The sequence below is a fragment of the Nicotiana sylvestris genome, chromosome 6 (genome assembly GCF_000393655.2).
Source record: "Nicotiana sylvestris chromosome 6, ASM39365v2, whole genome shotgun sequence".
In the NCBI taxonomy this organism is placed as follows: Eukaryota; Viridiplantae; Streptophyta; class Magnoliopsida; order Solanales; family Solanaceae; genus Nicotiana; species Nicotiana sylvestris.
The window spans coordinates 209205139-209219550 of NC_091062.1; the positions used below are offsets into that span (position 1 = coordinate 209205139).

A 14412-nucleotide genomic window follows, 5' to 3' on the forward strand; every position below is an offset into this window, starting at 1 on the left:
CCCGGGGACTGGGATAGTGTGTGTATTTTATTAAACCTTAGGGGTTCGAAAAGTAATTACTCAATAAAACTCGTAATTGAACGCTGCTTTTTTGTGAACAACCAGTCTTTAACTGGCCGGTCCAAAACCACCGGTTCAGTGCACGAACTCCAGAGCGGAGCATACTGATTACGGAGGAGAAAGCGGTCGTCGCTGCTTTCAGTGACCAAATTTGATTCTTCCTTTTTTCCATTCGCATTTTTGAGACTTTCTCGCAATCCTCTCCGGCTCTTCAGTTTGGGGTAAGACATTTTTGTATTTCATTTATTCTCTTCTTTATCTTTGGTTTTGGGTTCGGTATATATGCCAATCAGTCAATCAATTAATTAAGCTTAAATTCCTAATTAGTTGAAGTCTTTGATATGAATCCTCTATATTTTCTCTCTCAACTATGTGTATATATGTATATACTTTTTGCTCTAATCAGGTTCATTTCATTCTAATACTGATAAGTAAATTGTTTTTAAGATAAATTAGGGTTCTATAAGACTAGGTATATAGAACATTAGGGAATATTTCCTTCATTCTTGGTCTTCTTGCATATGCCCTGGTCATCTATTGGAGCTGCATTTGAAAGGTTTCAAAGAGTGGTAAATTATGTTGTAATTTTCATATACGATGTAATTGAACCCGTTGCAGTTCTCTTTTGTGTATCCTTATGCTTTTGGGTTTAAAAGAAAAATTACTAGAGAAGACAGTGAATTGTTTCCAAGTATGAGCAATAGTGGAATAGAGGGACTTATCTGGATTGTGCTTTATTGTCCGAAAGAGATATCTCATTAATTATGAGTTGTTATTGGTTCTACTGTAGCTCTACTCGTGGTCTCGTTTGGCTAGGACTTATGGAGTGAGAATTATAAAAGCTGTGGAGGTTTGAAACAATGTGCTTCTGCTTTCTGCTTCTGTCTTTGTTTGGTTTTTGTTTCATGCACACATGCCTGAAGATAAACTAGGCAAGAGGCTAGACATTTGATAGTGAGGTCTTATGGGTTAAGTAGTTTCTTAATGGTGTTTGACTAAGAGTTGAGTGTAGTCTTGTGAGTTTAGAGAGTTGTTAGCAATTTCAAAAACTTCAACTGTGGCCTAAAACTTGAGTTTTTTTTTTTGTTATAAGATAGCAGAATTGCAATCGGTGTTGAAGTCATGTTTTCGAGGAATATTAGAGGTCTTCCATTTCAACCTTACCTGGGAATTTGAGTGGTTACTAATATCATGTTTGGTTGAAGTTAAACCCAACCTCTTTTATCCATTTAGATGGACCAATTATAAGTTAGATGCTTATTTGACTCCACTTGATGAAGGTTCTGTTGAATTTTCTTCCAAAAGATGGTATTTTTGTTTCAAAGATGGTATTATTTCCTTGTCCAACACTTCATTTGCTATTGAGTTTTAGCACAATTAGACCAGAGCAACGGCTGTTAAAGTTGCAAATATCACTTGTTGCAGGAGTCGTGGAGGAGGAATTGAGGATCAGAACCCAGAATAGCAAATGGATCAGAGTATGTAACCGTCTTTGATATTAGTAGCCAGATCCATACTTTGTTTTCTTAATGAATCTCGTAAAACAATTTCTTAAATCTGATGTTTTTGCCTTTGGGTAACATTATGAGTCTGGCCTTTTATACAATTCTTCTACAAGCATGGATGATACAAAATCCAATGTATGTTCTTTGTTTGAAATTTGATAAGTTGGATTATATTGTGGAGATGGGTAATGGTAGTAATCACTCTATCTTGGAATTGCATTATTTTGAAAACATTTGACTACAATGACTGGGATTGTAATATGTCAATAAGGTGTATTCTCTATTTTGACTATCTGGTACTGCGATGCATTGTTAGATGCTGTGGTTATTGATTTAAGATGTAATCCGGTTGCACTAGTGATTGACCTCGTCTTTGTACAAAGAAAAACAAGGACTGAATTTTCTGGTTTAATATGTCCTTCAGGATAAACCCGTCCATTTTTCTCGTTGTTTCATGTTCAGAGGACACATTGGTCAGAATAAGTTAGATGATGACTTGAATGCTATCGTGCATTCATGCTTTAGTATCAGTGATGGTATACAGTATTAACATGAACACTGTCCTTTTAGCTCTTTGCTAAAGCGTCACAAAATTATTGCATTTTTGACAGAGTAAAGCCATCTGACTTTCTTATCTCCTATATGGTTAAAAGGGCAGCCCGGTGCACTAAGCTCCTGCTATGCGGGGGGTCCGGGGAAGGGCCGGACCATAAGTGTCTATCGTTAATTAGCATTAAATTCAAGAAAATAGAATTCTGTACTTCTGCTTTTTAAGCTTATAGTAAGCTCATGATCAATTATTTGTTTCTTTTGTACTCTTACCTCAAAGGTAATGAGAAGACCCAATAGCCTTTTAGGCATCATATGTTGAGCTTTGTTAGCCCTTGAAGGATACATATGTTTCAGGGTTGGATTCAATATACTAAAGTTTAACCTCTCTATAAGATTCAGAATACAAGGTCAAGCATGAATTAGGACTTCAGAAAAGTATTTACTGAAGAAGTATTTTGACGTTCATATATTTGTTACTAATCAAACTTGAAGATTTACCTTTTGATATTAAATGGAGAGAGATACTACTTTTCAAAATAAATTTTTTAAGTAAATAAATGGAGATACTTACTTGGTAGCTTGGATCTTAATATATTCTGTTGCTGCAGTCTACTCCATCTGACCACTGTCGACCTACTTTGTATTATTGGTTATATCAGTAGTGGTTGCTTAGTCATTTTATGCATACAGATCTTCTGCAAGATGCCAAAGAGCATCCCAGAGACAACTATATGCTCCTCAAAGATGTGGAAGACAATCGGTTGGGAATCTTTGACAGACCTCTTCCTTGCTTTGGTTGTGGAATAGGATGGTTTTCGTGAGTGTCGTGCTTGTTGCTCCTTTTCTCGTTCGCATCCTCTCTCTTCTATCATTGTATCATTTGTATCCTAATCTAGGCTTCTTTTTCTATCAGTATGTTACCATGCTCTAACTTGCGTTCTTCTCCTCTTATCTATTATAATTGCAGTCTGCTGCTTGGTTTTGTATTCCCATTCATGTGGTATTATGCAACAATTCTTTACTTTGGGAATTACTACCACAAAGATCCAAGGGAGCGAGCAGGGCTTGCTGCCAATGCGATAGCTGTGAGTTACCATCCTTAAGTGCAAGTTACATCGATTCTGATTTCAGCTTGATCACCTAAAACTCCTGATAATTTCAAGGAAATCTAGTTTCTCTCAGCACAAGCTTAGTGCCATTTCTTTATTGCACTTTTTTCTCACCTTCCTAAGTAAAAAAAAAAACAAGGAAATCTAATCGTCGGTTATTTGTAGGATCGGCAGCATTTTTGTCCTAAAAGTTCTCAATCTATTTACCTTTGTACATTTATCTCAAATAAGATCACTACTGCAGGCTCTGATATTTACTGTAGCAGTGCTAGTTGCAGTTGCCGTTGTTCTACTTTAGTCGTCATCTGCAATGCTCTAGTATATTAGCTGATATCCACAATCAGAGAACTTAGAGATGACTCTCCTATGGAGAAAGTAGCTTCACCTGAGCACACATACAGAAAGGTGATGTCTACTGGAACAGTGCAGACCACATGGAAAATGAGAGAAAAAGAGGCCATTACACAGGCTATGAATATGTAAATATATGTTGTACTAGTATCCATTTGTTGTGCTGTCTATTACATGAGAATATGGCTTAGTCCTGTAATATGTTGGTCATCGATCAATCTTCTGCTAGAGGAACCAAAAAAAAAATGTTTTCAGTTGCTCCTTGAAATATAATGTGTACTAATTTTCACTACTAACTTCTTTCATGGTGCTACCGAGGAGTTGTGTGTCCATCAGTATTATGTTGTTCTAAATCCATTAAGTTATTTTGGGGAAGCAAGTCTGATATTTAGGTTGAGAAGGTGAAAGAGGCAGGCCTATTGTTTATAGAGTTTTGAGGCTGAAACAATGAATTTCCCAGTTATCCAAAAAAAAAAAAAGGAATATTTTACATATGCCCTTTTATAAGAATAAACTCGATCTATCTCCAGAATACAGCAGATTACTTATTAGTGCCGTTAATAATATTTAACCTCAAAAATCAGGCAACAGTTTCAGCAGCAATGCCAGTGGGAAACGCCAATTTGTCAAGTCATAGATATGCAAGAACGTCTGAGGTAGGGGTGTTCACGGAAATTCGAAAAATCGAAAACTGAACCAAGCCGACCAAAAAAATCGATATTTTTTAGGTTTGATTTTGGTTTTGAATTTTAAAAACCGATCAAGTTTGGTTTGATTTTGGTTTTAATTAAAAAATAACTAGAAAAATTGAACCAAACCGACTATAGAAGTAGCTATTTAAATTTATTATTACACCTATATATATATATGTATATTTTTATATAAAGTTTTTGAAATATTATGGTACATATTAATTAGTCGTTTGTATTTTAAGTCTAGTTATTTGCTATTACAATAATCTAATTCTTTGCTTTTACATTCTAGCTTGATTGGCAATTTGCTTTTGCCAAGTACAAGAATTATTTCATGTTAAAAATAATTGATTTTTAATTGAGTACTTAAATTATTCATCACTATTTGATTCAATTATCAAAATATCATGGCAAATGATAGATTTCTCAAAGAGCAATTGGTTTGATAGTGTTACGTTGAAAATGTAGTCGCCGAAATATGTGTTTGGTAGTGTATATCTCATAATAAGAAGAAAAAAAACGATAAATAATCGAAAAACCCGTGATAAAAACCGACAAAAACCGAATCGCTAAAAAACCGACTCAATTGATTTGGTTTGGTTCCAATAATTTAAGAACCGACTTACTTGGTTTGGTTTTTTTTTAGGGAAAATCGATCCAAACCGAACCATGAACACCCCCAGTCTGAGTACTCTCTCAGCACATCGAGCAGCATTAACCACAATTCCAGTCCACCCAAATCATATGCGCAAATCAAATACTAATTCTTATTTCAGCACTAAAGTTAGGGACTCCGGTGAAGCAGAGTTTAAAACCAGTGATTGAGAACAACTAAACTAAATGTAGAAAGCAGTTGACGCAGAACTAAATAGAGCACAGGGACCAATAGTATGTCCGTTCTTCCAGTTGCCAAAGAGAGCATACTTGAGTAATGCAGCGTTCTCCCCATTTAGAACAATGTAACAGAAAGCATGCAAAAGAACATTGTTGTGTGGTTCAAGATTAGAGATTTTGGTGAGAAATTCTAATAAGTTACCAACTGAGAGCCTTTCTGGGAAAGCAAGAGAGTTACATGCAAAGAGAAACTAATCAAATCCGTGGGGTCTGGGAGGATAGTGTGTACGCAGATCTTACCCCTACCTTGTGAGAATAGACATAAGATAGGTTGTTTCCAATAGACCCTCGGCTCAAAGAGAAACTAATCAAAACAGTGTTAAAAATGAATCCTCTTTAAGATATCGATGACCCTACTGAGGTGATCATCGACATGTAAAATAAACTTGTTTCCCCTTCCAAGAAAAGGTTGGATTTTCACTTTTAGCTATCAAAGCACTTTGGGGTAACATAGAAATTCCAGACGATAAACAATCCCATTTGAGGGGCTTTTTCCTCTGTTTTCATGTTCTGTGTAGGATATAAATGAACAAGGGTAATATCCCCTCAAAGTACTGGAAAAAACCACTCAAATTAGGCAGATGCTATGCTACAAAATTTTCAGTAACAATTCTGGTACTTGCCAACATAATCAAAGGAGCATATAAATAGCAGAAAGTTACAACCGCCAAAATGTTCCATTGAATTACTTAAAAGTTTATTTCGCTCATAAGAAACTCTGAGCCTTTCATGACTGCCTAATTCTACCAGCAGATGGATCAGCATCTAACCAAATTCTACACCATGAAGTGAACGAGATGAACCAAAAGATGATGATTTGGTATATAAGCAGAACTTACTCTGCCAACAAATTAGAACTTGGAATTTTTGCTCAATAGATATTTCTTGAGAACATCCATGACTGATCCGAAGTCTGCTTTCACCTGCACTGGTGGATTAGCAAACCGGCACTCCATGTTCTTTATTTCTTTTGAATGATAATCAACCTTGGATTGAGTAAACTTCAACCCATGAGCTGTACTCACAACCACGGTCCTATCAGTTGGCCTAATAACCCCCGTCTTTCTCAGCTTGGATAGAGCTGTCAATGCCACACCAGTGTGGGGGCATATGAACATCCCAGTTGAATCCGCCTGAGCCATTGCATCCATCAACTCTTCCTCAGTTGCCTCCTCCACTATCCCATTGGAGTTCTTCAGAGCATAAACAGCCCTATCGATAGATACAGGGTCACCAATCTGTATAGCAGATGCAAATGTTGTATTTGCCTTGACAGATTTGAATTCTTTCCAGCCAGATTTATAATGCAAGTAAAGTGGATTTGCATTGGCTGCTTGAGCACAAACAAGTCTCGGGATACGATCAACAAGTCCCAACTCCTTGCACATTTGAAAACCTTTATAAAATGCATATATATTGCCCAGGTTTCCACCAGGAATTATCACCCAATCAGGAACTTCCCAGTCAAACTGCTGCAGAATCTCTATAGCTGCCGTCTTTTGCCCTTCTAGCCTCAAACTATTCAAGGAATTTGCCAAGTAAATGGGCAACTCAGCTGTGACTTCGCGAATCAACTGCATGCATCCATCAAAATCAGTGTCAAGACTCAACACAAAAGCCCCATTGGCTATTGGTTGAACAAGTTGCGCCATAGAAATCTTATTTGCTGGTAAGAATACAATTGATGGGATGCCTGCAGATGCGCAGTAAGCCGACAGTGCAGCTGACGTGTCTCCAGTGGAAGCACAGCCGACACCCACGACTGGTTTATGCATTTTCCGCAACCGATTTACTTGACTCACCAGTACAGTCATGCCAAGATCCTTAAAGCTACCAGTGTGGCTGATTCCACAATGTTTGACCCACAAATCACTCATGCCCAGGAACTGTTTGCCGAAACGTTCAGCCCAAAAAAGATTGGAATTTCCTTCAAAAGCACTGACAATATCATCACTGTCAATTTCAGGTAGGACCCATTCCTTCTTGGACCAAACACCAGAACCATAAGGCCAAGTGGTCTTGCCCACCCGGGAATCAAACAGGGAGCGCCAGTACTGGCCATCAAACTTCTTGAGAGCATCCATATCATGTTGGACATCAAGTAGGCCACCGGAGCGGCTGCGGTAAATGATCTCGTCGAGAGAATACCACTCACTGGAGTTAGGATCAGCATTAAAAGGCACATACCTGTAGAAGTAGATGCAAAATTTTAAGTAGGTGCCTAGTACAATTACAACCACTTAGTGGTGAAGTAGACAGGAACTTTACATAAATATACATTCATATGATTTGTTAATCAGCTGGGGAAAAAGCAATTTAGTCGATCTGCTATTCCATTATTCCAGTTTTGATTCCCGTATTATTCAGCTGAGTATACTCAGCCTTTAATTAAAACAAATGTGCAATTTTGATCCCTGAGTTAACGTTGTATAAAAACTTAACAGAATCATTATTAAAAACAAACATAAGATAAAAGGTGAATAAGGTGTAAACTCTGCCTGCAACAGATCATCTTTGATGCTCCTGCACCGATAGTAGATGCGCATCAAATTAAGAGTATGCAGCTATATTACTTCAAATCTCGTGAGGAGTTTGATCCTTTCTGAATCATTCTTCATTTGCCTCAATCAACTATCAAGCTCTCTCACATCATTAACATTACCAATACTCAAAATTCCAAGGACGACCCATAATTTAGAACCCAATTATTTTCTCGCATAGGATACAAATTAAGCTGAAAAACAATGGAAAAAAAAGGAATCTTGAAGGATGATTAATCAAGAATACCTTGGAAAGAGCGCTTTTTGATTGCCACACTATTTCTGCTATTTTTTTTTCTTTTTTTCATTTAACATAACAATCCCGTTAAAGTTTTTTCACTGTCTGTTAGTTTCAGGAACTGAAAACCACACATTTGAATGTATTGAAGATTAAATGAACTCAATCGAATAATACAGAAACCAAAACAGGAATAAAGCAATAACCCATGAACTAAAATACACCGTCGAAGTGGAAGGGCAATGGGTAGGTGATACCTGGCAGAGAAATTGTGGGAAGAGATGTGGCGGCGGGCTTCCTCACGGATGTTCTCGTCAGCAGGGCGTCGGTGTTTTTGAGGTTGTGTAGATGCGGAGATTGCATCATCCGTAGAAGAAGCTGTGGCTTTAATAGGAGTGAAGAAGTGAATGCCGTTAGATTTAGCAGGAGATTGTTGCTTTGAATAGGGATTGGGAGAGAAGAAAGAGGATCTGAACATGCAAGTTGAAGAAGCCGCCATTGTCGAAGCAGTGACAGTGGAGATTGTATAAAGGAGGGCTGAGAAATGTACGCTCAAGTGGTTAAATAAGAAAATGCACGTATAGAGTTGGCAATAGGAATAAGAGATAATTAATTTCAAAATTAAATTTGGAATGAGATTATTTCATATTTGATTGGAATAAAATTATAATATAATTAATTTTAGGATTAGTTATTTCAAGATTGTAGCTTATTTTTATCCCATAGTGTCGGATAACAATATCGGAATAATTAATTCCGAAATAAGTAATTCTGGGATAACTTATTTTCCAACCAAACGATCCCTTACTCGCAAAATAAATATCCAGCACGTGTAAATTTTTATCGGGTGTGGGGCCCCATTTGGGAGAAGTGCTCCCTACCAAGAATTTTTTCATACCCAGACCTAAAAGTATTTCTACTGACCAACAAATATAGAGTATCTTACCTCGAATATAAGTTAAAATTTCAAATACAAAAAAAGAAAATGTGGACATAGTAGATTATTAAGAATTACTTTTTTATATAAACAAATGCAAATGATTCACTTTAGATTAAGATGTGTGATCAATTTTAAAAATTCAACAAAAAACTTCCAAAATAAAGATAGAAACCAATAAAACTTGTTCTTCACAACTAGAGCTTTCGGATTTGAACTCTAAATATAAAAATATCTTATTAGAGCTTTACGCCTTAATGAGCCTATTCGATTCCTTTGGAGGAGGGCGACAAGGAAATATACGATGCAAGTATACCATCTTTTGAATAATAAACATGACCATTATTTACAATGCTAGGCAACACAATTGCACATAAGTGACACAACAATAACAAATCCAGTATAATCCCACAAGTGAGATCTGGAAAGGATAGTGTGTACGCAAACCTTACCCCTACCTTGTGAAGGTAGAGAGACTGTTTCCGACTGACTAATTGCATATAAGTGAATATTGCGAAAAAAGAGAAAGGAGGTGGGAGCTCAATAGATCACAATAAAGAGACTCAATCCCACTAAAACAGAAAGAAATTAAATATCTAAAATCACAATGTGGACCTGTTTGGCTGAATTAAGACAATTTATCACTAAACCAACAATTAGAACCCTAATTCATCCGCATGTTAGAGCCAAATGTATACAAAGATGAAGCTTAACCATTACAAATCCATACGTTAGAGCCAAACAAGCTGAATAACCTATCCAACAAAGGCAGTAAGATGCTACATTATCCGATTTTATATGTCAACTCGAGCCCTCTTGTTGCTACAAGCTGGACACTTGTATTGCTTAATATGCTCAGCTCTGGCAGGGGTAATCTTCACACACTTGCCGTGGAACCACTTTTCACATAAGTCACAGCATATCCAGAATTCGTCCGACGCATAATTTTCTCCACAGGCACCACACAGTGTCTCGCCATGCTCCTCCTCATCCTGCTCATCCAAGCCCTCCTCTTCATCTTTAGGCTGCAACTTTGTAAGCTTCTCCTGATAATCTGGTGCCCTCTGCTTTTGCCACCCAAAAAAAACAATGATAAATCAAAGAAGTCAAGATCATGTGCAGAAATGATAGGTATCATCACAAGGTTAGACCAAATCAGCTAGTTCAAGACAAGCTCTCCGAGCAAGGAATAAGGAAATGTCCTGCGCACAAGTGATGTGCGAATTCATAGTCAAAAACTTTACTAACTTAATTAGTTGCAAGGCAGCTTTGTTGTAAAGTTTATTATACTCTTTAAGTATTTTATAAACTAAAACCCGTATTAGTATTACAACAATTAGTGATTACAAATATTCTTACCCTTGCAGTGCAAATATATTTCACTAGTTTAGTCTACTAAAAGCATAGGAGAGGAAAGAGACAGTTAAAAATTAAAATCTCCCAAATCATGCAAGCAATGCATCCAATGCAAAGTTGCCTCATAATAATTTAAAATCATGATGCATCTAACTTGGAACCAACATATTGTGCAATAATAGTCCTTACCACTTTGGAATTTGACTTGGATTTTTTGCCACTGTGGCTGGAGATGGAAGATTTTTCTCTCTGTTGTTTCTTGGCAGCACCAGTCACTACTTCATATATTGTAGGCAGATCATTTATCATGTTGAAAAGCCTCTTCCTGAGAGAAAAAAAGTAGGAAACTATGAGCAAGGGAGAAAATTAATGCAGTAAACTTCATGATGTGTGGAAGGCTGATGACTTCTGTCGCCACCGAGGCACATATTGACTATGTATATTCTGATGTGTGTCTCAAAAGAAGGCACAACCTTGGGTAGATTAATAGGAATGGACCTAATGGACTATATCCTCTACACAGTAGGGCTTATGAGAAAATAACCAGAACATGACTTCCCATTAACATCAGATTTACTTTTCTAACGAAAAAGTTGGAGCATTTTCAATTTATCAAACCCTCTGACAAAAGGAACCTACATGTAGCAAACGCAAAATGTGGAAATGAATTCAAATTAAATCAAGTAATTGAACCTTGCCTCAATAAGAGCTCTTTCACAATTTCAAAGAACATACTTGAGCTTGAGTACCATTCGATGTTGGTTGATTGACTAGATTTAGCCCAACATAGGCTTGAATAACACTAGGTATGTTAATCATACAGAAATCCGAGTAACGAGAGGTCAACCGTCTATTGTTTTTTAACACTGATTCGGGATTTGCCCATATAATAAATAGTAACCAAGTTTGAGGAAGAATCTTTTTGGCATGTAACTGGAACACCTAGTGGTCTGATCGAATCAGCTCAGTTCTACCCATGCGTACAACTTAGTATTAAACAGGCTTAATATTTGCACCTTCTCTGGCAAAGTAGCACAGTCTATTAGCAGCAGCTAGATGCCAAGAGTGTCTGAACTATATTACCGACCTCAATAAAAACTCAATGCAACAATCCCAATTCTAATAGAGGTATGGATTTGATAAAGAAAACAAACCAGGGAAAATAGATCAACAGATTGTAGCACTGAGAATCAGAATTAACAAGAAGAGATTACTTTAAAAATTCATATGAACAAATATCAAATGAATAACTGGAATGGAAAATATCCTAGGTTGATCACATCAAAAACAGAGTTTCAGTTATCTACTGATACTTTTCTATCAACCAATGCTCTTAACAGTCTTTAAGCATCGAAATATTACTGGCAACAATAAAAAATGTTTGGACGAGGAGTACCTGTGGGATTTATCAAACCCAAATCTAGCACCGAAATAGAAGGCAACAGAAAGCAACCAAGAATCACTGTGGACTGCGACTAAGGATAGCCAGTCCTTTTCTTGCATCCCATCCCTAGCAAAGTTAATACCAAGAGCAGGCTCGGGAAGCTCTGGTGGTACCTCTTCAGCAGGCAGATTGACCTCCCATTCTTCATTCGGAAGTCCGTATAAGCACAAGTTTTCCTTCTCTGCATAACACACAATGGACAGGTTTGACAGCTTGAACCCGAAACTATACACATCATAATAGATGAATTAAATTACCAAATTAAAGGATACCACATTAATGTTAACAAAAGCTTTTCATTCCGTTAAGAAGGGGGTCCATAGCATGAAAAAGGAGCATTAGTAAATATCACCACAAACTGAGACTCAATAAAAAGAGAAAGATATGACACATCCGGTAGCAGAATATAAGTTAGTGACAATACATATGACACTCTAACAGCAAAGCAAGTTAACTTTTGAAAAGTTTAAGCAAATATTTTCATCCGTAAATCACCACTATGTCGGACAATATATTGGTACACTCATTTAGCAGAGCTACAGAAACAAGGGAGTAAAAGCAAAAATCAGGAGCAAGGACTCAGGATAAACAATATTTTAAGATCAATGCCCTGTAATTTATAAGTGTTCTTCTGCTTCTATGGAGGATAAACACTTATTACAAGTATGGCAATAATTGATATGCAAGAGCGTTTACACTTCTTCAATCATTTTTTTTCTTTTGTCCTTGGCTAATGGAACAAAATAGAGGGGGCTGCAAAGAACTTGACGTGCCAAACATAGTAAGCTGCAGAAAGTCACATGTATGATGGCAGTTCTTTTACGCAGGCTGGCCGCTGAAACGTGACAACGCCAGATTTATAAAAGTAACATGTATAACAGTGATGTTTGTTAACCATTGAGCTGTTTAAACAACCTTTTTTTTTATAACCATGGCATCCGGAGGATACATGCTACCTCCCACCAGCAATAAGCACCAATAACTCTGTCTACAGAGGCTTGAATAGATGGAATAAAATGTTTAAACAACCATTTATACAAATATTTTAACATTATTGCTGATTCAAAAACCCAATGCAGTCTAATTTTCTCCAAAGGGATCTCATTGTGTGTGGTACAAATAAAGACAAATGATTGAGCAATTAGAAAAGAAAAAGGCCGAATTGATTATAACAAAAACGAGCTAATCAATTGGCTGCTCCATAAATTCCTAGGACCAAAACACACCCTAATCCTTTCTTCCAACTCTGAGCACTTATATAAGCAAAATCACATATCACCACCACCTTATTACCCATAGAATGAAAAGGAAGCCAGTTCAAGGGAAAGAAGAAAGAGGGGGCAAAAAACGAAAAATGGAGCAGATGTGTGGCTAGTGTCTAATCTAATCAAACAATAAAGTTGTATTCACAAGGCATAATATGTTCCTTGACTCCTTCAACATAGCTTCCTTCCCGCATGTGATTGCATCAGACATCACATTGACTTCTAAGTCAAGTAAACGGCTGGGAATCAGATAAAACGGTTACTGTGGGTCAATTCTAGATTTTTTTAGACATAGTTATCACCATATGACAAGTTGACAACTAGCACAAATCTGTGTAACTTGCTCATAGTGAATTGATTCTGTTTCCTTCAAAATCTTTTCAGGAAAAAGAAAAATACACATATACACATAACAACATGGACAAAAAAGTTGCTCATGAACAAATAAATTCCTGCATCAATGGCAGATAACATTCACGGCCAACGCACAATGACAGCATCTTTATCTAGTGCAATCATATTCTCTAATAAGCACACAAAACAAAAATGAAACAACAATCAAAATTTCAGTTACTATAATTACAGGTCATGCAAGTGAAAATTTTCCAAACTTCGCACGGAAGCTCCAACTAGAAGAAAAAACTTACCAGGATCGCATTGCTGATAAAATTCTTCCACATCTGGAATTTTACAAGAAAAAAAAACCACAATTAGATAAAAATATATTTTTTATGAAGACAAATAGACAAAAATCTGAAGACACAATTACTACTATATGAGAAGTCAAAAATATATGATTTTGTTCAACAAAAAGGGGAGGTCTACAATTTTCAAAGAAAAAATAAAAATTGTAACTTTTTAAATATAATTTCCAAATATATAAATCTTACCCTAATTTCAACCCCCAAAAAAATTATAAAGGCTTTAATACGGAAGGAGTAGTCATTAAACTTTGAAAAAAAAGCAAGAGAAACCTGTGGTAAGGGCCTTAATCAAGGCAGCACGACGAGCCTTGAAATCCCTAAATACATCGTCCACACTCCGGGGATTATACTCTTCTCCTCCTACTCCTACTCCTCCACCCTCCATTATTATGAATTACAGCAATAATTTAGAAATTAATAGTAGAAGGAAGTATAGTACGTACGGTTCACTGTGGGGAAAAAAGGAGGGAGGACGACAACGTGGAACGGATTTGAATGTGTTAAAGTAGAATTGAAAGGGGAGATGATGAGTCCGAGGAGGAAAACCTAGTCAGTGGATAACGTTAATATTAGTAGCAGTTGACTAGGAGTTCCAAGTAGAACAACAACAACAACAACAACAACAACCCGGTATAATCTCACTGTTTCCAAATAGACCCCCGGCATCCTTCCCTCCGAGTACAGTACATCTATGAAAAGTTAAAATTTATTTTAAGTAATGTAACAAATTAAACTCTTTTTTTATTTATTAGGGAAAAAAAAGAA

General features: G+C 36.7%; 3 protein-coding genes across 4 annotated transcripts; 1 reads left to right on the top strand and 2 right to left on the bottom strand.

Moving 5' to 3' along the window:
• The first annotated feature begins 85 nt into the window (after positions 1 to 85).
• On the top strand, positions 86 to 3869 carry LOC104233412 (large ribosomal subunit protein eL20z-like). The gene is made up of 5 exons (XM_009786802.2): positions 86 to 281; positions 1486 to 1538; positions 2808 to 2934; positions 3085 to 3202; positions 3471 to 3869. The coding sequence occupies exons 2-5, from the start codon at positions 1529 to 1531 to the stop codon at positions 3522 to 3524; spliced, it is 309 nt and encodes a 102-aa protein (XP_009785104.1). The 5' UTR covers positions 86 to 281; positions 1486 to 1528; the 3' UTR covers positions 3525 to 3869.
• Positions 3870 to 5715: 1846 nt separating this feature from the next.
• LOC104233411 (threonine synthase, chloroplastic-like) lies at positions 5716 to 8490 on the bottom strand. Its single transcript, XM_009786801.2, has 2 exons — positions 8199 to 8490; positions 5716 to 7350 (listed from the first exon to the last, which is right to left on the bottom strand). Exons 1-2 carry the CDS (start codon positions 8438 to 8440, stop codon positions 6015 to 6017), a joined length of 1578 nt encoding a protein of 525 aa, XP_009785103.1. The 5' UTR covers positions 8441 to 8490; the 3' UTR covers positions 5716 to 6014.
• A 934-nt stretch (positions 8491 to 9424) lies between these two features.
• Positions 9425 to 14187, bottom strand: LOC104233409 (PHD finger protein ALFIN-LIKE 3-like). Of its 2 annotated transcripts, none has more exons than XM_009786800.2 (5): positions 13918 to 14187; positions 13591 to 13623; positions 11631 to 11859; positions 10424 to 10559; positions 9425 to 9942 (listed from the first exon to the last, which is right to left on the bottom strand). In XM_009786800.2, the coding sequence occupies exons 1-5, from the start codon at positions 14030 to 14032 to the stop codon at positions 9673 to 9675; spliced, it is 783 nt and encodes a 260-aa protein (XP_009785102.1). In that variant the 5' UTR covers positions 14033 to 14187; the 3' UTR covers positions 9425 to 9672. The 2 variants fall into 2 exon arrangements, with proteins under 2 accessions (XP_009785102.1, XP_009785100.1); XM_009786798.2 differs by having other exon boundaries at positions 9425 to 9945; positions 13918 to 14181.
• Positions 14188 to 14412: the final 225 nt, after the last annotated feature.

Coding starts and splice junctions, on each gene's coding strand:
- LOC104233412 (XM_009786802.2), top strand. Junction 2,935..3,084: donor TGTGGAATAGGATGGTTTTC/GTGAGTGTCGTG, acceptor TTATAATTGCAG/TCTGCTGCTTGGTTTTGTAT. Junction 3,203..3,470: donor TTGCTGCCAATGCGATAGCT/GTGAGTTACCAT, acceptor TCACTACTGCAG/GCTCTGATATTTACTGTAGC.
- LOC104233411 (XM_009786801.2), bottom strand. CDS start 8,440: ATGGCGGCTTCTTCAACTTGCATGTTCAGATCCTCTTTCTTCTCTCCC. Junction 7,351..8,198: donor TCCCACAATTTCTCTGCCAG/GTATCACCTACC, acceptor CTACTTCTACAG/GTATGTGCCTTTTAATGCTG.
- LOC104233409 (XM_009786798.2), bottom strand. CDS start 14,032: ATGGAGGGTGGAGGAGTAGGAGTAGGAGGAGAAGAGTATAATCCCCGG. Junction 13,624..13,917: donor GATTAAGGCCCTTACCACAG/GTTTCTCTTGCT, acceptor GTAAAATTCCAG/ATGTGGAAGAATTTTATCAG. Junction 10,560..11,630: donor GGGTTTGATAAATCCCACAG/GTACTCCTCGTC, acceptor TTTTTCTCTCAG/GAAGAGGCTTTTCAACATGA.